General features: G+C 39.3%; 1 protein-coding gene across 2 annotated transcripts in view; it reads right to left on the bottom strand.

Annotated features, from left to right (window-relative positions):
* Positions 1 to 3,063: 3,063 nt before the first annotated feature.
* The window catches only part of LOC121164317 (protein FRA10AC1), a 32,044-nt gene continuing 12,969 nt past the window's right edge, over positions 3,064 to 22,138 (bottom strand). The window contains exons 8-14 of one of the 2 annotated variants that reach the window (XM_040992446.1): positions 21,129 to 21,174; positions 18,885 to 18,998; positions 17,124 to 17,166; positions 14,015 to 14,133; positions 9,022 to 9,057; positions 5,883 to 5,964; positions 3,064 to 3,525 (exon numbers count right to left, since the gene is read on the bottom strand). In XM_040992446.1, the coding sequence (XP_040848380.1) occupies positions 3,483 to 3,525; positions 5,883 to 5,964; positions 9,022 to 9,057; positions 14,015 to 14,133; positions 17,124 to 17,166; positions 18,885 to 18,998; positions 21,129 to 21,174 (483 nt within the window). In that variant the 3' untranslated portion in view covers positions 3,064 to 3,482. The remainder of the gene's footprint in view (positions 3,526 to 5,882; positions 5,965 to 9,021; positions 9,058 to 14,014; positions 14,134 to 17,123; positions 17,167 to 18,884; positions 18,999 to 21,128; positions 21,175 to 22,138) is intronic. The other variant, XR_005885071.1, reaches the window with a different exon arrangement.

Below are 22,138 nucleotides of genomic sequence, written 5' to 3'. Positions count from 1 at the left end.
AAATTACTTTCTAAATGAAAAATATCATGCTGACAATCTTAATTTAGGATTAGATACAGTGTAACATGTAATGTATGTATACATAGTAGTACAGTATACAGTCCATCTAAAATGGTTTCTTTCACTTACTCGCCCCTAATAATGGAATGACAGAGATTAGGTTTTGTTTTTAAATTGTTAAAAACAGTATAAACTATGTCCTTATCCTATGGCCTCCTGCTCAAATTCCAAAGTCAATGACTTTCTTATATATAATAAAGAAATTTTTTGAATATTCAGAATTATACTTTTTATTGATAGAATTACCGGTCTATAAAACATACCTGGATAATCCTACAACTAATCAATGTGCATTTAAGAAATATACAATTTGGGCCCGGCAGCGTGGCCTAGCGGCTAACTTCCTTGCCTTGAACGCGCCCGGGATCCCATATGGGCGCCGGTTCTAATTCTGGCAGCTCCACTTCCCATCCAGCTCCCTGCCTGTGGCCTGGGAAAGCAGTCGAGGACGGCCCAAAGTTTTGGGACCCTGCACCCGCGTGGGAGACCCGGAGGAGGTTCCTGGTTCTCGGCTTCGGATGGGCGCAGTACCGGCTGTTGCGCTCACTTGGGGAATGAATCATCAGACGGAGGATCTTTCCCTCTGTCTCTCCTCTCTGTATATCTGACTTTGTAATAAAAAATAAATAAGTCTTTAAAAAAAAAAAGAAATATACAATTTGACCATGTTAAAAAAAATTTTACTATTAAGTGTGGTTTGGTAACTCTTCAGTTAATATTACTTTTAAGAATGATTACTGGACTCTCTGACCATGTCCATGCCTACAGTGTCAGGAAACACTTCTGTAACAGCAGGATGGACTTGTGCCTCTTCACGAAGGAAGCCATTGTAAAACCAGAGCGGAAGTCAATGGGGAAGGCGGGACCTTGGGGAAGGACAAGAGCCCCAGAGCCTCTGGAACTACATCATAAAACAAAATGAAATACTTTAAAATATAAAATAAAAAATTATTACTAGAACTAGCATAGGCATTCTAAATATTAAGTTGTTGGAAAAAAATGAAGGCTAATTATTTTCTTCAACTACATATATATGTAATTCTGGTATCAAAAGTTCAGGTTTCCTTTGCTCATCTATAATCATGGATGTGGCTTAGTGGATTAAGCTGCACACGTGATGTCACAGTGTCCTGATTCAGAGCACTGGTTCAAGTCCAGGCTGCCTCACTTCTGTCCCACTGACTGCTAGTGCACCTGGGAAAGCAGCAGAGGATGGACCGAAAGCCTGGGCTCCTACACCCATGCTAGGGACATGGTCGGAGCTCCTGATGCCTGGCCCAGCCCGGCCCCAGCTGCCATAGCCATATGAGCAATGAACAAGGGGATAAGATCTTTGTCTGATGTTCTACCCTTCAAGTGGATAATTTTTTAAAGAATATTTATTTAAAAGGCAGAATTACAGAGAGGGAGTGGGGGAGAGACAAATCTTCAGCTACTGGTCCACTCAATGGCTGCAATGGACAGAGGTAGGCCGGTCCAAAGCCAGGAGTCTATGGAGATTTTTCTGGGTCTCCTTCTTGGGTGCAATGGCCCAAGGACTTAGGTCATCCTGTGCTGCTCTCCCAGGGTATTAGAAGGGAGGTGAATCAGAAGTTGAGCAGCCAGGATTCAAAATAACACCCATATGGGATGACTGCACCACAAGCAGAGGCTTAACTTGCTATGCCACACTCCAGCCCCTAAGTAAATCTTTTGCATATGTGCATTATACAGATAATCATGGATTAAATCTGATAATAGGACAAATAGTGATTCCATGTATTTTGTCATATTTTTGTCAATATATGTATATAACAAAATGACTTAAAATCTGAATCTCAAAGTCTTATAAACAAAATAATGTTCAATTTTAAGCAGACCAAAAATAACTCACCATTTACTATGTTTTTCAGCAAGTAAGATATTTGAGAGAGTAAGTTCTGTCACCTTACAACATAAAGGTCATCAGTAGGAATTTTTTCTATTTTGTTCACAGTGCTATCTTGACCCCCACATGAGTGCCTGGCACAAAGTAGGCTCTCAATAATAGGAATGAATAATGGTCAAAACTGATGTGATGAACGACTCAGTCATGCATACATGCAGATGAGCGCTGCTTATCAAAGACACCACCACTGGTAACTGACGCACACACTCTCTTACTTCCACTGAAAATTATTCTGGAATTTCACTTCTAGGATCACTGTTTCAGAAGCCACAAAATAAACTATTTAGCAATTTTAAACTCCTAAATAACAGCCCGCTCAGTTTCCCTCTTTAGTCACCAAAGGCTGAGTTGAGGGTAGAGATATGTTGCCACAGAAACAAATGCATGAACAGCACATCTATAAACGCAAAACTTCGACTTCCCTAAGCCAGTGGTCTGCAGAAGTTCACTGACTACACTGGAACAAAGTTTGGGAAAAGTAAAAGATTCAATTTCTAAATTCATCATCATGAAAAAGCCTTCTCAGACTCCCCATTATCTGCCATTATGTATGAGTGGATTAAGTGTTGTGCTTTTACATAATCTAAATTTTATCAATGAGCTTAATGTCACAAATCATACTTGAAACAAGCACCAATTGTAAGGATCTATTTAAGAGCCTTTGTTCTTCCTAGTTATCAATTTAAAGGAATTTTCTGACATCTACTACACAAGAACGGTTAATTATATGTATTTTTCTACTAGCATCGATTTTGCTGCTGAAATTTCAAAATTTTTTACTGTGAAATCAAGATTTCTTTTTATTCACCCTAAGTCATGAGATAAACAATTTCTTCAAGAAATGAGGTTCTTTTCAAATAATGCTTGAAATATTTCAAATATTAATAAGCCTATCACGGCTTCCTGCTTGCTAATGGAAGCCCACCAATGGCTGCATCATCATTACCTAGGGGTCCCCTGACAGAGATGCCCGCCAGGCCTCACTGGTAGAGGAACCTTGCGAATGTCATAACTAGCTACTGTAGACATTGTCCACTACTGTGGACACTGAGAAAATCTTATTAAACACAAAGGTGCTCATTTTTGCAGTTTAATACCCATACCTTCATATTTAAATGTCACTGAAACTAGTAGATCAAGGAGTTAACAGGTGCTCAAGGAATTACAGATGACAGAGTTGTGTATAAGCAACTGAAGTCTTCAAACAGTTCATGGAAACTCATACTCTGAAAGAATATGCATGGATTTCAAAACGGTCTGCACCAAAGTAAACTTACCCTGAATTCCATTTTTCCATGAATTTTTTGAAGTCACTTCATATAAAGGACAGAGAAAAGCATGGAACTGATGCACTTTTGAAGCATCTCAGATGGCGAGAATAGCTGTATTTTTATTTCCAAAGATAAACCACTCCAGTTGCAACCTGTAGATTGTACTTGTATGAAGTTCCAAAGTATCCTTCCACATTAAGAAAGGCAGGCTTCTTTCTCCCATCTCACAGAAACAAATCCTGAAAATATTCATCAAATTCTTCTTCCCTGTTAAAAAGAGGTATGGCTTTTGATTAAAATCAATAATTAGAACAAAACTTACGAGGCAACACATTACAAGAAACTAATGAAAATAAAATGTCAACATATTGGCTGGTGTCTCAGTCATTTCATGATATATTAAGTAATCTTTAGTTTCTAGAATAATCATGATTGTACCCAGATTGACTTAAATTACATGTTTTGTGAGATGTCACTACTTCTCAACTGTTTTTTGGTTTACTTGTACTTTCTCTGTTCATTGTCCCTTACAGTATGCTTAAATAAGAATAAAAAAAACTTTAAGGGTAAATGCAAGTCTTCTAGGATGGAGTAAATACTCTGTAGTGGTACAGATGACACCGGAAGCAAAAAGTGGAACTTGAGATACTAAATTAGATAGCAGGTTTTTTTTCATTATGTTTTGGTATGTGATAAAGTACTATATAAATATGAGGACTAGGAGCCAGAGTGATAAACTGTACAATAGCACAGGCATTCAAGTTACTTGGTATGAAGTCTTGTCACTATTTAGATGTGTGAGCAAACTACTTGTCTGAACTAAGTTTATTTGTACAAGGAAGATCACACTTACTTATAGTTATCCGAGGATTAAATCTATACACAAACGCTGTTCTAGGATCTTGGGAATCAAGTTTGATAATAAAAAGTAGACAGCTTAGCAGTCAGTCTCTTTACAAAATATTCTTTTAGGTCAGACTCCATTTGTTTTTAATCTTTGAGAAGCTAAGGCTGGTGCTGTGATGCCCTGGGTTAACAGCTACCACCTGCAACACCAACATGCCATGTAGGCAGCCGCTGAATCCCAGCTGTTCTACTTCTGATCCTGCCCTCTGCTAATGCATCTGGGAAAGAGGCAGAAGATGGCCCACGGGTGTGTGCCCCTGTACCAACCAGGTGGATGAAGCACCTAGTTCTTGGCTTTAACCTGGCCCACCCCCAGTCACTACAGCCATTTGGAGAACCACAGGACGGAAAACGCCTCTTTCTTCCTGACTCCTAACTCTGCCTTTCAAATAAACAAAATAAAATCTTAAATACATAAAACTATCACAACCATGTAAAAATTTAAAGAATAAAACTGGTTAAGTAGTTATCTGTGATTTCACGTTCCCCAAATACTACTGTTTAGCATGGAAGCAAAATGCAGTATAACTTGCAAAATTGTATTTAGAACTTAACATGCATGAAATTGGTTGAGTCTGTGTGGGCTTGGATGACATTTGATTAATGTCAAAAGAACTGAATACAAAGAGAATTTTGTAGTATGAAAGCCTTCTTTCCAACGAGGTGGAGTAATCCACCATAAGGGGCGCGTACGAGGAGGGGTTGGGGGAACCTCAGAGCCTATGAAACAATGTCATAAGATTAAATGAAATGCAATTAAAAAAAAGAAAGACTTCTTTCATAAGATTTACTCAGTAAGCTGCTTTGAAGACCTACTGTTATTCTCACCTATAAAAGTTCTTCAAGGGGAAGTGTTTAATAAATGGGAATTTGGTTAATAGTTTAAATTGGACAGTAATAGTTTATTTACAGCAATTTTTTAAAAATCTGGTCTATAATCAGTTTTGGAAATCATTTGGCTGAGAAATTATTATGGCCGCAGGAAAATGAAAAAATATTAAAACTTCTTTCCAACACATCTGAATTCTAATACAATGAGAGCATATAATTAGCCAAATGGTTTATAATCAGCTTATACTAATGAATTATAATTGGTTTAACAAATCTCTTTCTAATATGAAGCAACATGCCTGGGGACTGGCAAAGTGGAGCTAACATTTATTGAGCACTTACTATGTTTGTTAGTGTAATACTTGGTGCTTTTTCGTCTTCACAGTAAACTCTATGGCAGATATGTTATCCTCTTTTGCTACATAAAATCCAAGTGATAAACATTCCAATGAGGTGGAGCTGGTAAGATGCCACCCATTCCCAGTGTCTACCTCCATCCCACTGCAGGCGACAGTAAGCACAGGGAGTTACTTGTCTAAGGTAGGGTGCTGGCAAGCATTCTCACAGCTGCATGAATCTTGAAGGGTTTCCTTTGTGTGGATTTGTGATGATCACAGTAACATGAGGCAGACTGCTCTGGAAGTTGGAAAAGAGCCTTCCCTGAAGGAATCCAGGCAAGGACTGGAAGAAGGTCATGTGTTAGGTGAGCCGATGAAACACTTACCTACCAGAACGAAGCTGAACACACTGGCTGTCACTGGCCACACTAATGGCTGTGAATAAACTTGCATCTTAATCTTTGGCATTAGACATGATATTAAATTTTCACTGTCCTCAAAAATGGCTGTGGCTAAAGCATCCAAGCAACCCATCAGTGCAGCACTTACTGGGATTTCTCATCTGTCTCCGGGAGCGGCCCCTTCCACAGATGGGCTGATTCTGAAGCACTTTCTTCCTCATCGGAGCTTGCTGTTCATTAAAAAGATATTTTTTAAAATGTGGGATTTACATTTAAAACATTTTAAACTAATTACTAAAGTAATTAACCTAGGATTTAACTGATTTAGCTTCCACTTTGATAGTTCTCTAGAAATGTAATTCCCTCTCCCAGCTATGACAAACAGGCCAAAAGATACCAAGGCATCTCAGCAAAACACCCAACAATTTAGTCGCACAAAAACTTAAGTTATACTTGGTTAAATAACTTCAATATTACCTTTTACAAGGGAATTATCTCTTGCATAAAGTTGTTTTTGATTTAGTCTGTTTTATCATACAAAAACCACACAAGACTTTTGTACAGAGTATACTAATATCAGGATTGGTATGTTAAGGCCAGATAGTTAAATTATAAGAACGTTTTTCAGGCATTTAAAAAAACTAATTACAATAAAAATAAGGCTGTTCTTGAAAGAAGAATAGTCATTCTTATACATTGTTCTGAGTAATTCCACAAACTTTTCTTGAGGAAAATATGGCAATATAAGTGACTTTAAATTAAATACCCCATGACAAACAGGGTTACTTTCAAATTTGATTACTTAGAATAAACAAGCACTATACATCTGTGTGTACACACACATGCATACAAAGATGTACACTGTGTAACAGCCACAAAACCTAAATCCCCACCGGTTAGTATCAAGGATTCATTTAAAAAAAAAAAAAATACAACCATCAGAAAAAAAAAACCCCGAGTATATCTACACGTTCTGCTATGGAAAGATGCCGATGTTTTATGTAATTTTTACAGTGTTACACAAAGTACAGAGTATAATTCAATTTATATCAAATTATGTTGTGTACATATAAATTTCTATGGGTAGTACATTTTTAAGGGATAATCAAACTGAAGAGTAATATTACATGCGTGCTTGAGATACTTTCATTTTCTACATATTTCCAAATTATTTATTTTAAACAATCATGCGTTACCTTAAAAATTGGTAAAGGCTTTGACTTAAAAATATAACAAAATAGACATGTTTCAAATGAACCACCTTAAGGCAACAAAAAAATATTGAAAAAGTTATTACCAGGCAATAAACTTATGTTCTACAAAGCAATTACATTAGCGAGACATCCTCTAACAATCATTAATCTAAAAAAGAAGGGACAGAAATTTGGCCTGTCTCAGTACAGAGTGTCCCCTAGTTATGCACAACACAAAAACCAAACAGCGGCGACCGGTCGCAGTGGCTCTCGCCTTTCACCTGCTGCTCTTTGATCTGTGAACCAACGTGTGCACCTGCACTTTGAGCTTAACTGACACTCTGTTTTGGCCCCAATTCTAACAAGAATGACCAAAAAAAGTGGAGAGAGGGGTGGGACATTGTATTTCTAATAATTCACACAAACACTGATTAAATTATGTTGTGTACCCAATGAAAGCCAGTGTCTAAATCTGTTATTTTGAGAAGAATGTCTTTTCCTTTATTAAACAAATAAACAAAACACAAACATGACATAAAGGAAGCGCAGAAAAGCAAATTAGGCCTAATAAAGGTGTGCTGCTCCTCTGTCAATGTCACAGAACAAAACCCACAAGGTCTTTCAAAACTGGCAATTAACTTCAAAAGGCCTTACCACCACCTGTTCCCGTGTCTTACAACAGCACGGCCCACAAGCAAGCCTCCCTATACCAGTTTTGTGAAGCTAGACAACCCAGTTTCCCTACAAATCATTATCAGTCTAGAATAACAAATAAATCTTTCTAAAAAAAAGTCAAATATCCGCAGGGAGCCCAGTGCACAGGATTGTACTAAGTGACTCGTAAGGGCCCATACAACCCTGAGAATCTGTAATACTCTGGATCCCTGAGACTGACAGTCACTGGGCATCATTTGCTGCAACTTTCTAGAGGGAGGTGAGATATAACTAAGGAAATAACTGGAAGAATGGACAACACAAAGGATGTTCTTAGAACCTCGCTGTCACGCACACGCAGTAATTATTAGCTAATGGGATCAGCACTTGAGTCACTGCCTTTCTGAGTTGGAAGCAGAACTTACAGGTCTTTTATTCCAAATCCTAGGAACTTAAATTTTATTCACTGATTAACAGTTACGGATGATACAGGAAAAAGGGAAGGTGTTCTGGAATGATAAACATTTTTAATCCTAGCCATGCCATTAACTATTTAATCCTGGACAATTAAATTCTCTGGTTCTTGGGAGAACACAGCAGTGATTACATAGAACTGTACACTGCTAAGAAAGTAGCAAAACATCACATTGTATATCTTAATACACACAATACTTAAAATTGGTTTTGTTCATTCATTTAAAATACTCCTCTGGGAGCAGACGTTCGGAAGAGCAACTAAGACACACTGCTTGCGATACCTACATCCCTTATGTGCCTGGGTTTCAGCCTTAATTCCAACTCCAGCCTTAATTCCAACTTCCTGCTAGCATATACCCTGGGAGGAAGCAGGTGATGGCTCCTGGCTATGTATGGGCATTTGGGGAGTGAACCAGGGGGGACTCAAACCGACACCCATACGGGATCCTGGCAGTTACTAGGCAAGGATTTAGCTACTGATCCATTGGGCCAGGCCCTCCCCTCAATAATATTTTTTTCCTAAATAATAATCCTCTGAATCTTAATTTTCTCATCTACAAATTGAGAATATTATATGCCCATTATGAAGGTTAGATAAGGTAACAAACTAAAGCACTTGCTACTGTGGATGACAGAGTAGTCAGTCAGCAAATTCAAGTTAAAGTTATTTTTTTCACCCATATAAATGGATTTTCCCCCATCAGTTTGGTTTTAATAATCCACATGTTAAACAGGTTGAGACAGTAGCTGAGTATTATCCAAATAGAAATGTTAGGAACAGTACAATCTGGGCTCAGAAATTGCCAAAATCCACCAGGATCACTATATACCTGAGCAGACACACAGGGCTGGCCTACGGCACAGGCCTACGGCACTGCAAATATCTCCTATCATGAGAAACCCAAATTGTAAATACTGTGAATCTATAAAATGTCATAAAGTAAAGAAACAGTTGATACTTACTGTTTACAGATTCTTCTCTCTCTGAAGATGAGTGTCCTGGGAAGGAAGCAGCATTGTTGTGTGAGAATTACGGATCCCTTTGTGGGCCAGTGCAACAGTTCAAACCACAACCAGAATACTTCCCAACAGACTAGTGTGCAACAGATTAGCTGTGATACCAGCAACAATTTCTAACATCTATGGAGACATTCAACATCTGGAAAGTTCATGAATACTCGTTTATCACAATACCCTTTCCAAGGTCCTACACAAGTGACAATCAGCTCTTAATAACTGACAACATCATTATATCCTAAAACAAGAGGCCTCTGACATTCCTCGACAGGTCAAATAAGCCCAAATGTATGGCTACTTGGAGGCCAAAGAGGGCTTCAGAACTCAGGGAGAGACATGAAAATGTATTCTTTCCTATCATTCTAAAATACAAGAACATGACACCTGTTTTCAAATACTCAGAAGTCTAAGAGGTCAGCTTTGCACTGGGCCTAAGGACATAATCAGAGCCAGAGAGGCAGCTGTCGGTTTCAGGAACCTGCTGTCAACTGTAACTACCTAAAGCTCTAAAGGACTACTTCAAGTGAGGTGGTGGATGCCTTCTCCCAGGGGTGTTGCAGCAAAAGCAGAGTGAGCACACGCACAGAGCAGCACTTCTCCCGAACTGCGCTGGGCAAACAGACCTTTCTGGGAACCTGCTAGTGGCTCTGCAGACTCCGAGGCTGCATTACCAGCCAGCTCCCAAGTGATGACAGAGGACCACGCTGTGAAAGCAAAGCTGCAGGACAACCTCCAATCACAAGCCCAGGACTCATCTCTGATGTTTCTTCTCATTCTGAGAAATTAAGCCTGAACTTCCTAATTCAGTCACCTAACTATCAGGGCCTGCTATATGAAGAAACTGTGTAGGAAACCAGAGACCGTGAACTAAGTCACGCCATCTACTGTCTCACAGAAATTTTTAAAAAAATTGTCCCAAGAGTAATACCGTGTTTCTAAAGAAAAGGGGCAAGGTGCTACTGAAATATGCAACAGGAAATTAAGTTTATGGGTAGGAGTGAGCTACTGGGTATGCCAGAAGGACCCTCTCAATTAACTAAACTAAATCAAAACTTGACAGATGAACTGGCCTTTGGGAAAAGGAGCCAGAAGTTTCATCCTGTTCTCCCAGGACCCGAGTACTTGGGTCATTTCCACTGTTTTTGAAGGCACATCAAATGGCAGCTAGATCAGAAGTGGAGCAGCTGGGACACGAACCAGCGCCCATTTGGGCTCTTAGCATCAGCAGTGGCTTTACCTGCCATGCCACAGTGCAGGCCCCTCTCAGCTTCTTTTGACCTTGTTTCCTCCTCAGTCTTACCCTCACGTTTGGGCTCCTCAGGATTCTTACCAATTATTTTTTCTTCTCATATATTCTTGTTTACTCCCAGTTTTAAGTTATGGTCAAAGAAAATGTTAATAAGTAAGTGAGTGAATGAATGGACAACTACATGGCTGAATGAAATGGATAGCTAGAAGATAAGACCAGTAGCTAGACCATGAGGACCATTCAGCTTTGGCAGGTATAGGCAGAATATAGGTAGATTGTCCTGGCAACAAGTTCAAAATCACCCTTAAGAATATAACTTTTGGAGCCGGTACTGTGATGGCCTTGGGCCATCCTTGACTGCTTCCCCAGGCCACAAGCAGGGAGCTGGATGGCAAGTGGGACTATCGGGATTAGAACCAGTGCCCATATGGGATCTCAGTGCATTCAAGGTGAGGACTTCAGCCACTAGGCTACTGTGCTAGGCCCAGAACTTTCATTTTCTGTTTCTCTCCCTAAATGGCCACGAAGACTAGAGCTGGACCATTCCAAAGCTAGGAGCTAGGAGCTTCTTCCCAGTCTCACAATTTTCCTTAAGTCTGCTAAAATTATTATTTCCTGTTCTATACCACAAATATTAAAATAAAACAAAACAAAAACAAAAACCTGTATTCTGGAGCTTCTGCTTTCACATTCACTCCAACTAGAGAATAACAGATGTCTCAATTCTATCCTGCTTTGCTCTTCTAGCTCCAATGTTCCTGAATTTGCCCTGAAACAACTTCCGTGTTATGTTGAACATGTGCTGGGCCATAGCAGTAAACACAGCAGGCAGAATCTCCGTCCTCCTTGGGCTTTTACGTCATCATCCTATATGTCACGAAGGAAAGACGCAGGGGCAGTGGCAGCCTTATGAAGCAGAGTTCTAACGCCGTTCAAGGTGGGAGACAGATCAGGGATGATCCGGCCCTTCACATCATGCACTCACATATGTGCATGTACTCCTTGGGAAATGGCATCTAAGATTAACCCTGAAGAAGAAAGGAGGATCTGACCAGGAACTTCAGAAAAAAGGGAAGCAGCTTCCTTCCCTGTAAGCCCTAAAATAAGAAGAAGTTTAGCATTTCTAGAACTGAAAGGCTCTTTTTGGGTGGCGTGTGAAAGTGAAATAGAGAATAGTGAAAAATAACCTCTGTATGTATTTACTATCCCATAAACAATGGAAATCATGAGTTCACAGAGAATTCATGAAGAGAAGAAATGTGGGATGGCAAGACTTCGGACAAATCAGTCAGAGGATTACAGCAGTGGCTCTGAAAACTAAACCATGGGGACCAGAGCTACTGTGCAGTGGCTTAAGCCATGACCTGCAGTGCCAGCACCCCATATGGATGCTGGTTCAAGTCCTGGTTGCTTCATCTGACCCCGCTCCCTTCTAAGGCACCTGGGAAAAGCAGGAGAAGATGTTCCAAGTGCTTGGGGCCCTGTACCACATGGGAGACCCAGTACAGGAAACTCATGGTTCCTGGCTTCAGCCTAGCCCAGCCATGAATGTCATCTGGGGAGGGAATAAATTAAGATCTCTCTCTTTCTCTCTGAAACACTTTCAAATAAGTGAAATAAATCTTAAAAAAATAAACCTGGACCCAGCACAATGGCTCAGTAGCTAAATCCTTGCCTTACATACGCCAGAATCCCATATGTGCCGGGATCCCATATGGATGCTAGTTCGTGTCTCAAATGCTCTACTTCCCATCCAATTCCGTGCTTGTGGCTGGGGAAGGCAGCTGAGGATGGTCCAAAGCCTTGAAACACCGCACTAACATGGGAGACCGGGAAGAAATTCCTGGCTCCCTGGCTTCAGGTGGGCTCAGCTCCAGCCATTGTAGCCACTTAGAGGGTAAACCAGTGGATGGAGGATCTTTCTCTCTGTCTCTCCTTTTCTCAGTAAATCTGCCTTTCCAATAAAAATAAATACATCTTTACAAAATAAATAAATAAACCTAAACCTTCAGGGAAAAGAGCCTTCAAGGATAATTCCCAGATTTCTCATATTAATCTTTAGGTCAACACAGGTGTCATACACTGGAAAAAAAAAAAAAAAGAAAGAAAGAAAGCTAAAGGAAAAATATCTAAAAAGTCAGGCATGTATATATGATCGGAAGGGACCGATCTGCCAGATCCAGCTGCCTGTCCTCTGTATTGAAGGCACCGAATGGCCTTTTACAAAGCAGGCTCCTTCTTTAATTTGGGATATGCAGAGGGAAGAAAACATGGTATCACAGCTAGGGTACCAATGCATTAAAATGAATGCAAAAAATTCAAATATGGCGCACTAAATATTTTACCAGTATATTAAGCAAAGTAAAATTTTTAAAACTCTAATGAAATTTTCACATTAGTCAAAATTTATTGTATAGATGAAAAATGATTTAAGAGGCAACATTCTGCTGTGTTATACAAAATAACATCTTCCTCTTAGCATCTGTCAATCTTACCAAGTTTAAAATTTGATGATGTGACATACTTGAGTATTCTAATTCTATGTATGTAAAAGATGTGAGAAAAATGCATGTAAGGAATGCAAAACAAAGCTACTAGTTTTCCTAACTGGGCGCAGGGAGCCCTCTACTGGTTCATACACTCCATTACGAGCAAGCTGAGTCCAATACAACTACCTACCCACCCTAAGTCTGATTCACTCGAAGTTAGCTTAAGTGGACTCCACTTTACTCCTGCTAAAAAGAAACTAGACATAACCTTCATAACAGCTATTTATGAGCTGGGTACCATGCAAACTGCTTAATGAATTCTCATTTCAACTTCTGTAATGTGGACACTACTATTACGACCACTTTACCTTTGAATAAACTGAGACTCACAAAGCCTGAGGAAAAAGTCAGCAGGTGCCTGGTAAATTTGGTAATTATTTATTAAGTAAAAATATGCAGTGCCATGCTCAGGTGACAACACAGATACATATATAAATCTCTCATTTGAAGAATCTCTTACATAGTAAAAAAAAAAAAAAAAACACAGGTTATTATAGCCAAATGCACTGAATTACAATTTATGTATTGCCATAAACATCTGAGCTGTTCTGCAGAGTTCAAAGAGACCTCCACATTCTTAGCTGCTTCTCTGACTAGTATGGAAGCCAAATATCCACATTCTCCCCAGATATAGGACAAAAGTAAAATGACTTGTCCAAAGTAACAAATCTGTAGGTAACCTTTGCAATATTATACTATCTGCCAAAAATGAATCAAAATCAACTACAGTTTTGAAAGTTCATTATAAAATTGTTCAGCTTAATCCAACTGCTATAAAATGAAATTCTAATCACACTGACCAATTAACACCCACAGTTGAGATGGGGAACAGGTGCTAGGCACTGCAGACAGACGCCTCCTGGGATACGCACACGCCATAGCACAGTGCCGGGCTCGAGTCCTGGCTCGGCTGCCGAGGGGCAGCAGGTGATGGCAGAAGTCCTTGGGTATCTGCCATCCAAAAGGAGAATGAAGACTGAATCCCTGGCTCCGGGCTTCAGCCTGGCCCTGTGCAGCTGCCCCTGGCTCTTGGAGAGTCGCCAGCGAACAAGAGATCTCTAGCTCCATCAAATTAAGAGACTGCAGATTATATCTCGTGTTTGGAAACATGAGTAAACATTGTGTCTCAATTTCCTCTTACCTTTAGCCTTCTTCTTGGAGGTCTCTTCTGCGGAGGATAATTTGGATTTTTTATGTGATGACTCATGACAACCTTTTTTGGTTTTATCCTTCCTTTTTTTTGTCTTGATTTCTTTCCTCCTTTATGTTAAACACACAAAGTAACAATTAAGTTTTTCTACTGACTCTTACCAAAAATAAAACTAATGAACAAAAGTCCAATCAGTTATAATATTCACTTTAGAAATACTATTTATATAATGAGCAACCTTAAATTAATCTATTTTAGCTTAGTGTCTAAGACAATTCTGTAAGAAAGAAGCCTGAACAAAGAAACAAAGATTTATTACAAATCACTGTTTTACTTATTTCTTTCTTTCTAAAACCTGTCAGCCATTTAAAAGAAAACTACAGCAGCTGGTGTGATGGCACAGCAAGGTAATCCTCCATCCTGTGGTGTGGGCATCCCAACCAGCTAGGTGCTGGTTCATTTCCTGGCTGCTCCATTTCTGATCTAGCTCCTGCTTACGGCCTGGAAAAGCAGCAGAGGATGGGCCAAGGCCTTGGGATCCTGCACCTATGTGGCAGATTTGGAAGAAGCTCCTGGCTCTCAGCTTTAAATCAGCTCAGCTCTGGCAGTTGCAGCCATCTTGGAGTGACCCAGCAGATGGAAGATCTCTTTGTGTGTGTGTGTGTGTGTGTGTGTGTATGTGTGCATGTGTATACACACGTTGTGTGTATATATGTGTTTGTATATAGATATATACACATATGTATGTGTGTATGCATGTATATATATAATTGGCCTTTAAAATAAAAATAAATCTTAAAAAACTACAAAAGCAATCTCATTTTTCTCTATATCCATGTACACATTGAAAAAATACAAGGAAACTTTAACAGTTCAAAACATTAGTAAACAAAATTTTTTGCTGTTTTAAAGACATATGAATCTTTATTGGAAAGGCATATTTACAGAGAGAAGAAGAAACAGAAAGATCTTCCATCTACTGGTTCATTCCCCAGGCAACCAGGACAGTTGGAGCTAAGCCGATCCAAAGCCGGGAACCAGGAGCTTCTTCTGGGTCTCCATCGTGGGTACAGGGTCCCAAGGCTTTGGACCATCCTCTACTGCTCCCAGCCATAAACAGGGAGCTGGAAGGGAAGTAGAGCAGCTGGGACATGAACTGCCACCCATATGGGATCCTGGTGCTTGCAAGGGGAAGATCAGTCAATGGAGACATTGTGCCAGGACTCTGACGGAGTGGATAAAGCCACCACTTGCAGTGTTGCACCCCATATGCACACAGGCTTGAATCCTAACTGTTCCACTTGTGATCCTGCTCCCTGCTACCATGCCTGGGAAAGCATCCATGTGGCAGACCCAAAAGCAGCTCCTGGCTGCAGACTGACCCAGCTCTGGCTCTGGCCAGCTGCTGTGGATTTTTGGGGAGTGAATTGACTGATGGAAGATATTTCTGTCTGTCTCTCTTGCTCTCTGTAAATCTGCCTTTCAAATAAACAAATCCTTAAAAACAGATAAATATAAGACTAAAGGAATATAATAACAGTTTAATGGAAAAGGCTTACTGTTAACTTACATGTCAACTTCAGACTGTTCATAATTTATCATCCTATCGCTATACCTTTACCTCTTTACAAGGCTGTTGACACCATGCTGGCAGCATTTAAAATTAATTGGTTTAGAGAAGAAACACCAGAGCCTGTTTTGTGGCATAATGCTTGCAGTGCCAGCATCCCATATGGGCTCCGGTTAAGACCTGTCTGCTCCACTTGCAATCTAGATCCTTGCTAATACGTCTGGGAAAACAGCAGAAGTCCTCAGGTCCTCAGATCCCTGCATCTATATGGAAGACCAGGACGAAGCTCTTGGCTTCCACCTGACTCAGCCCTGGCAATTACAGCCACTTGGGGAGAAAACCAGTGGATTGAAGATCTCTCTTTCTTCTCTCTGTAACTCTATCTTTCAGATAACCTTTCAAAAAAATTTAGCAAGGTGATACTGCTGAAGTCGAAATTGACATAGATGACAAAGCAGAGGATAACTTTAAAAACCTGTTTACCCGGCTTTCCAAATTGGGGTACCTACATCAAATGTTCTACCACTAGTTAAGGCAGTAACCTCTTTTGCCTCTTTAATCAGAATACTATCTGTCTCCCTCTTTCAACTAAATTTTATTATTTTGATAAACTTTTTGATGAAGTTGAAGGTCAACAAACATCTCTGGTTTCTTTCAGTGTCATCAATAGAAAGGGGAATAAAGGCTCAGACCGTTCCAGTAATCTTACAAACCTGATTTAAGAAATAAAGTTATTGACTAAAGCACAAGAGAAGTGCTTTGTCTAAAGCTGATTTTAAAATTAACATGCTTAGGTATATATTTTGTAAAATATCAAAGAATGTTTCATCTGTTATTCAGAAAACGAATTCTGACTGTTACAACAGCATGTCCCACAGATTTTGTCTGCAATGCCAGAAAACATTTGATTTATGGCGTGCTAGGCAGCATGGCAAGCACTTCACATGGCCTTTCATTCTCTGCCACCTCCTGCAATAACCTTAACAGCTTCATTTTCACAGATAATCAAACTGAGACTTAGAAAGGTTAAGAGCCTGCCAAGAAGCAGCCTAGCAAAAGCAGTGCCTGATGGGAATGCCCAGCCCTGACTTGAAGCCCAGGATCTTCCACACAGAGCACTTTAGAGGACCCAGGGCAGATACACTGAAAAGTATTTAGCAGGAGCCCGGTTTAAACACCGAAACAAGCACAGAGGTTCACAATCCTAAGCACAGCCAACCACAGTCTAAGCACTGTGTAAGTGGGATAAAACAGCTATTTATGAAGTCTGCACAAGTTTCTACAATATGGTGTTTGAACATCTGCTCCAAAACTAAAAGCTACAACATCTATCTACCACCCTATATAGACTCTCACGTTCAAAGCTGCTTGGCTGTAGCAGGGAACGGTAAACTCCCGACTCCCTAGCTTAGGTGGTCATACAATAATGCCTGCGTGCAGTCAAGTCTGCACTGAGAAACTTAGTGCAGATCAATCACTAGGTCCAAGAGCAGTGCACATTACAAGTCACATTTTAAAAGACAGTATTACCTGTGATGAAAATTTAACTTAAAGGAACATTCTTGGCATAACCCTGATAAAAAAAAAGAAGCACCACTAGATTATTGAATTGGAATAATTGTACCAACGACTCTAGTACAAAATAATTCTACTTTTCTTTATTTCCATTACTATGTTAGAGGGAAAAGCAAATAATCAAAAAACAAACAAACAAAACCAAAAACCGCTCTGCCCCTCACTATCTCAAAAACTACACACACACAGAATTAATCCTCATTATGCAAAGAGAATTACAGGAACCCTCTCTTGAATATCAAAATCTGCAGATGCTGAAGTATTTATAATAAAACGGTATTAAAATTCACATATAATCTACATACATCCTCTCATATCCTTTAAAACATCTCTAGATTACTTATAAATATTGATATAAGGTAAATAGTATGTAGTATTTTTATATCACATTGTTCAGGGAATAATGACAAGGGAAAAGTCTACACATGTTTGCTGCAGGAACAACTTCCCTAAAATATCTATAACTGATACAATCAGGCCGTATCAACAGATACAGAACACAGATACGGAGGGCTGAGTGCACATGTAAACCACAAAAAGCGGCATTAGAATGCTATAGAACTTGAAAACATTCCAATATTACTTTATAAAACTATGCTGTCAAGTTGTTCTAAAAATAGTGTTGCATAATTAGTACTAACTCGGGGCTCTCCTCTAACCTATTTACTAATAATATGGGCACAGTCCAGTCATTTCCTCTGAAGTGCTCCAGCAACTCTGAAATGCAGAAGAGATTTTCAGACAGTTCCCAAATGGTGTCCTTCTCTTCTGACTAGAGTTCAGTCCACACGGGCTGACTACTCCTCAGACACACTTCCAGGAGAAACCACACACCAGATGCACTGAGCAGCGGCCAGGGAACTCCTGACTTCTACCGGGAATGCACGAACCCTGAGGTCTAGGACCCAGAAAAGGCCCAACGGCATTAAAATGAGAGGAAATGCAACAGCTGACATGAAGACTAGCTTAAAATCAACAACAAAAAGTACACATTTTAAGACAAATGGATTAAGGTAAACTGTTGCATTCTAGAGTACATTTCTAATCGTCTAACAGTGATACCAAGAATTATGCCCTCCTTATATCTTTATTAATTCTATTAGAGACTGAATTTAATTTGGTCTCTATCACAACAATATGCTTGCATACTCAGCTAATGTGTATGTTTACATTTAATATTAGAATTATTTTTCCAAAACATCACTATAATTTTAAGAATATAAAAATACTACACTCAAAAAATGAAGACTTTGGGCCTGGCATGGTAGCCTAGTGGCTAAAGTCCTCACCTTGCATACACCCACATATGGGTACTGGTTCGTATACTGCCTGCTCCACTTCCTTTCCAACTCCCTGCTTGTGACCTGGGAAAGCAGTAGAGGATGGCCCAAGGCCTTGGGACTCTGTACCTGAATGGGAGACCCAGAAGAAGCTCCTGGCTCCTGGCTTTGGACTGGCTCAGCTCTGGCCACTACAGCACTGGGAGAGTGAATCAGGAATCAGCAGACGGAACATCTTTCTGTCTCTCCTTCTCTCTGTAAATCTGACTTTCCAATAAAAATAAATGAATCTTTTTTTTTAAATTATGATTCTGGAAAACTAAGGAAAAAGAGCTTTTCCAGGAAGAAATGTTAAAAAGTGTTGTGATTGGATTTTAAAGTCAAATACTAAAGGTAAACTTGGAAGAAACAATCCTACCTCCTAGAGTCAACTTACTTAATTTAACAAGTGCGTTTTTCTTTTCACCATGTTCAACATAACCAAAATTAACTTCCCAGCTCTTCAAGCCTTCTTTTTCATCGCAGTATTTATTTCCACAGAAAAACTGACCTGCAAAAAATGAAAGGAATTTTTAACTATAGTAGTCGATAACAATATTTATCTACACAATCTGGTAATAATTCTGAAAATTTACTTTTAATAAATATACACTCAGCTACATAAAATTAACATTAAAATGTAGCTGACCACCAAAAAATATAGTATATCCAACAAAGGTTGAAATCAGAGTTGAACTGTTACCAAAAAAATTCAATTATAGAATTCTTTACTTAAACGACCTCGTCGTGCTTGGAGTGGTAAGATTGGCAGCGATTCATAAATGGTGAACTATCAAAACCACTTGAGCAAGAATCTCAGAGCATGCCTCACATCCGGGACCTGGGGTGGGTGGGAGACTGGGTGGGGCTTCTCCCTCAACATTCCCCTTTACCTCAGATACATGAAGGAAACAATATGGAAATAATAGTCTTACCTACTTCCCTATAGCCCTTGAACCTTTTTACCCTAATTAACTATGTAAAGACTGTCAAAAATATAATAAAAAAAAAAAGAATTCTTTACTTAACAGATTTGGTATTTATATTTAGAGTTTTAATGATTCCCTGTGAAGGGCTGGCATTGTGGCACAGCAGGTGAAGCCAAGGCATGCATTTCATATGATTCCCTGTTAAGTAATCTTACATGTGATAAAGTGAGAGGACTAAAAAGGTACTCAACTATAACCTTGAAAGAATAAATGCATTTCTCAAAGTATAGACACACATACCTGAAGGAATACTTTTAGTGTTTCACAGTAATATAATAAATTATAAAGTTTTAAAATTTTATTTATTCATGTAAAAGGCAGAGTGACAGGGAGAAAAGAAACATCTTGCATCCACTGATTTATTCCTTAAATGGTCACAGCGGGCCCAACTCAGGAACTCAATCCAGGTTTCCCACGTACATGGCCGGCACTGACACACTTGAATTATTACTATCTGACGCTTCCCAGGCACTTGAGCAGGGAGCTGGGTCAGAAGCAGAGGAGCTGGGACTCCAACTGGCACTCCAAAATGACATGTGGTGTCCCAACTAATGGCTTAACCACAAAACTGGCCCCCAATTTAATACTTTAGATAATAACATTAATGGTATTGATTCTAAGTATTAGCCAAAACAGGCATCAAAAACATTTTAAAATTCTAGCACACTGAAATGAAGTACAGTAAGTAATCAAGGTTGATATTCTAAATTTTAGAATTACCTGGGACTAATATTAATACCTCATTGCATCCAGAGTAGGACACCAACGTTCTCACATCAGAGTTCCTGGGTTTGTTTCTGGCTCTGGCCCCTGATTACGGCTTCCTAAGAATCAGCAGTAATGACTCAGGCCACTGAATTCCTGCCAACCTTATGGCATATCTGGTTTGTGTTGCCAACTGCTGACGAGCCCAGGCCCAGGCTGGCCATGTAAGCATGTGGGGTTTGAACCAGTGGATGAAGCTCTCTCCACTCCTCTACTTCTTACATAAACTTTTAAAAGGAAAAAGCATAATACCACAGCTATTAAAATCGAAAAAGAGGACTAATGCTGATTACATAAGAAAAATTTAAAAATATTCAAGATAATTTATATTAAAACATTACCTGCTTCCAGTATACAAAGTCCTTAGGTTTTACATTATTTCCCTAATGCTTTTATACAGTTTTCAAAGATATTAACAGTTAAAAGACAATTCTTTTATAAAGAATTCATTTCATAGCCTGAGACATGAAACACTTTCGGAAACATTTCCTGAACAGATTATCACAAAGCACCGGACTGCCCTTAAAATCAGACTAGCCTGTTTAAAAATTCTGCTCCATTCAAAGTGATGTTTATTTCTACAGCAAAAGCAAAGCATTATTCCAAAAATTGATAAAGCATGCGTCTACTAAGTTTCCTTGCTAGAACCCTTAACTCTTTAAACATTTCTACATATTCTCAACTGAAATGGTTAAAGGTAAAATTCCATAGGTAAAATTCACTCAAGCACGGCATTCCGGCCTTACCTCACAGTACTTCACACAAATATTCTTTAATTTTACTTCTGTACATAATTTATTATATATGTTAGAAATACTCTTGCCTAATGATTTCAATAACATGACAAAATGAAGCATCTCTCATAAAAGAAAATTTTAAAGAATTACCTTTTCCTGAAATTACTTCTTTTTCTACTCGCCACCTAAATCCAAACTGAGAAGAATTACAATTATATCAAAAAAACTTAAATAATACATTAAAATTGTATGTAAATTTTAACAAGGCTTTAAGAGTAACATTTAAGAATTTTTTTAAATTTCTTTTTTTATTGGAAAGTCAGATACACAGAAATGAGGGAAAAGAGAGGAAGATCTTCCATTGATGATTCGCTTTGGGCAGTCCTCCATTGCCTTCCCAGGCCACAAGCAAGGAGCTGGATGGGAAGTGGGGCCACCAGGATTAGAACTGGCACCCACATAGGATCTTGACACATGCAAGGCAAGGACTTCAGCCACTAGGCTACTGCACCAGGCCCAAACATAAAAATTAAACCAGCAGCCAGCATTTGGTGCTGCAGGCTGAGCCACTGCCTACAATGCTGGCATCCTCCATGGGCACAGGTTCATGTCCTGGCTGCTCTACTTCTAATCCAGCTCCTAGCAAATGGGAAAGCAGCAGAAGGCGGCCCACTTCTGGGTCCCTGCCACCCACACAGGAGACCTGGCAGAGCCTCAGCTGCTGTGGTCATTTGGGGAATGAACCAGTGCAAGAGTTTCTCTCTCCCTCTGTGCATCTGAGTTCTTTATAACTTTACGTTTCAAATAAATACATCTTGAGAAAAAATTAAACCCAATTCTCAGAATAGTCTTTCCTCCTGTAAGATAGGATTTTACATACCAAGCATTTGAAGAATTAACCACATAGCTGCTCAGAACCACTTTCTCTGCTGTTTAAGACACCCTAAAACTATAAGTGTCAGGCTATAAGACATGTCAGTTAATAACTAACATTCTGATCTGTGACACTGAAAAAACAAAACACAGAAAAGCAGTTATGGTACAGTACAGAAACAGTTATGTTACACGGAAAGTACAGTCTTTGGAATCAGATTATACGGGTTTACATCCTAGCTCTTCTAATGCACGAATCATACCAAGCAAATTACTGAATTCCTTGT

Source organism: Ochotona curzoniae, unplaced genomic scaffold (genome assembly GCF_017591425.1).
Source record: "Ochotona curzoniae isolate NIBS_2020 unplaced genomic scaffold, NIBS_Ocur_1.0 contig_66, whole genome shotgun sequence".
In the NCBI taxonomy this organism is placed as follows: Eukaryota; Metazoa; Chordata; class Mammalia; order Lagomorpha; family Ochotonidae; genus Ochotona; species Ochotona curzoniae.
The sequence above is the reverse complement of the archived record's forward strand: the minus strand, read 5'-3'. Positions and strand labels throughout refer to the sequence as shown.